General features: G+C 33.9%; 1 protein-coding gene across 1 annotated transcript in view; it reads right to left on the bottom strand.

The window, feature by feature from the left end:
• The window catches only part of LOC104726246, a 2,704-nt gene continuing 1,967 nt past the window's right edge, over nucleotides 2,297-3,033 (bottom strand). The window contains exon 5 of the mRNA XM_010445060.1: nucleotides 2,297-2,504. Within this exon, the coding sequence (XP_010443362.1) occupies nucleotides 2,487-2,504 (18 nt within the window). The 3' untranslated portion in view covers nucleotides 2,297-2,486. The remainder of the gene's footprint in view (nucleotides 2,505-3,033) is intronic.

A 3,033-nucleotide genomic window follows, 5' to 3' on the forward strand; every position in this document is an offset into this window, starting at 1 on the left:
CGCCATTACTGCCGCCGGTAGAATTGTTTGACAAGTCAGAGTTATAAAAGCCGTGTGACCAACAGTGGTCATTATCTCCCGACGGAATATAATTTTAGAGAATTTATCGGTTTCTTGAGATTAAAAAATGTGGATCTCACTAATGTCAAGGTGGTTAAGCTAGTTAAAAATTTTAACTACGTAAATAGTTAAAGNTGACAGTTAGCTTGAGAACTTTAAGTTAGCGGTTCATTAGTGTTTCGTAGTCCGAGTTTTAGATAAACAAACTAACCCTAAATTTTTCTAGATAGATAGATCATTGAACCCCTGCGATTCCCCTTGATGCCCAACGCTAACTTAAAGTTAGCTTGAGAACTTTAAGTTAGCTTGAGAACTTTTATTTTTATTTGCATTTTATTTACGTTTATTTGCTTGCTACAACCGTGACACTCAAAACCTCTTTTTTATTGAGTCCTAGCCTTACTTACTTCCGTTGGATTCCGTTGAACAACAACTCTCTCTCTGTGGGATCGATCCTTAAATACTACTACCGATTAGCTGTGCACTTGCAGCCATTGAGGAATATTCGATGGTTTCCCTTTTTGTTTCGACTTGTGTATTTACTTCGTGGGCACTCCACATTTAGGGTTCATCGAGTCTGTATATAAACGCCGCAAGGCAGATGTTAATAACACACAATATTCATTCAATCTTTACAGTCAAAAACAAAAAGGTCGATTTCAACACTCGATTTTTCTCTCTGGCGCCGCCATTACTGCCGCCGGTAGAATTGTTTGACAAGTCAGAGTTATAAAAGCCGTGTGACCAACAGTGGTCATTATCTCCCGACGGAATATAATTTTAGAGAATTTATCTGTTTCTTGGGATTAAAAAATGTGGATCTCACTAATGTCAAGGTGATTAAGCTAGTTAAAAATTTTAACTACGTAAATAGTTAAAGTTCGTTATAAAATGTTTTAATTATTTTCTTTTAAATAATTTTGTTATAGATGAATGCGATTGCAGCTAATCTATGATGGAATCTGGTTGTTGTGGTTGAATTTTTTCATCTCGTAAAGATGGATTCATCGGATTGCTCAAATCCAAGAAAATTTATTCCATCTCATGTGCTTGGTGTGTCCGTTGGTGATTTATCATGATGTATTGTAGAACATACTTTCAAGTACGATTTGGCGGTCGTGGAGTTCGAAGTCAACTACAAGAACCATTCATTTACTGCCACCGAAGAATATCAACAAAGGAATCAAGATTATGAATTTATCATTGGTGCTATTTACAACCAAATTAACACCATCGCCTGACGCGGAAGATGGACATATATGTGTGGTTAGCGATGTAACTGATGGATCGCAACTCTTTTATTTTCATAAAAAGTTTTGGTGTTACACAAAAAGAAAGATATCCCAACAAGAAGATCAGACGACGAAGACGATGAAGGAAAATAACAAATTGAATAATCTGTTAGCGTGTAAGGCTTATCTACGGCAAAAAACAACATATTTTTTTTACTCTTTCGCATATTTTGTTATATTTATATTTTGGTTGTATGGTATGGAGAACTTCACATCGATATATTTGTATTATCGGTTTCAAATTAATAAAGAATGCAGATGTTAAAAAAAAAAAGATGAATGCGATTGACGATGCTAATCATTTGGTCACAAATGATGGAAGCACAAAGCCGTTGAAAGTGGTGGTGTCGAAATCGGACGGTTAAGATGAAAAGAAACGCTTTTCGTGTAAGTGGAGTACTGGAAAAGGTCTTAGGATCGGGTGTGTACGGGATTACCCAATAGATCTGCAGACGTGAGCGCTTGAACAAGTCAACCTTTGTCCAAGTGTGGTCAAAGGAACGAAGGGATTATTTGGCCCAATACCATCGCCAAAGCCCAGTCCAAAGATTCGTGTCTCTCCTACACTCTCTTGCATGGGTCTTCCAAGTCCGAGAAACTAATTTCCCATTTTTTTTCCTTTCCTAATTTAATCAATTTTTCAAATATTTCCTCTCTTTTTTTGCATTGCCATAATGTTGGGTGATTCTTTAATTAGAGTACAACTTGTACTCACTCATTTATAATTCGTATAATTTAATTTTACATGTATATTTTTTTTTTGAGGTTCGTAACCTTTTTTATTTACTTGTAACATTTGTACTTTCACATCATTATTTTTCAGATGATATAATGTTAATGTGTACAATTTAATGGTTTTCTTTACTTTATTTGATTGTAAACAACAATGGGGAAATACTTTGGTGTTAACGTCATAAACGTAATAAAAATGGAAACCCTTTTGAATCTTTTTTATTATTTTTAATCTTAATGTATCTTATATTATAAATTAGCATTATATTAATAACAATATAAACTTGATATCTAAAAGCATAAACATGTATTCAAATTGGTGTACACCATGAATCTGTTCCCTTTGTTTCCTTGTCAAGCATTTGTCCACACAAAGAAACACCAAATCAGTTTCTTATGACATCAGTAAACTTGGTTTACCTATATCAATATGATTGGTTCAAAAAATATCAAGCGATTGCAGATGATAAAACTAGTAAATATGTTCCTCCACATGAAGATCAGTAAATACTAAATACCAATAAATAATTGAAACATTAGGTATACTACTGCGGCATGCAATTTCTTCAGATAAGGTATTTAAGAGCAAATGAAACATTTTCTAAGTCCATATTCCTCCTCCTCTATTTAAATACCCCCAACATAACTATTAACATGCAAAAGTTCTTTTATATATCGACAACACGTTCAAGCTCATTTATGTCCTACCTTTTCTACCATACTAACCAACTATGCTCAGAGACTAAGATAGGGAAAATAAGAATATCAATTTATAAACACTGGAAATTTATGTTTGCTATAATATATATATAGTGGTAGAATGTTACATGCAAAAGAAATGCCTTGCTGTTCAAATCTTTGCTCTCCTCCATTAGGTTTTTCATCTTCTCTTCTTGGCCTTGACGAATATCATCTTGTTTTTGCTGTAAATACAGAACAAAAGTTCAGT

This window comes from Camelina sativa, chromosome 11 (genome assembly GCF_000633955.1).
Source record: "Camelina sativa cultivar DH55 chromosome 11, Cs, whole genome shotgun sequence".
Lineage (NCBI taxonomy): Eukaryota > Viridiplantae > Streptophyta > Magnoliopsida > Brassicales > Brassicaceae > Camelina > Camelina sativa.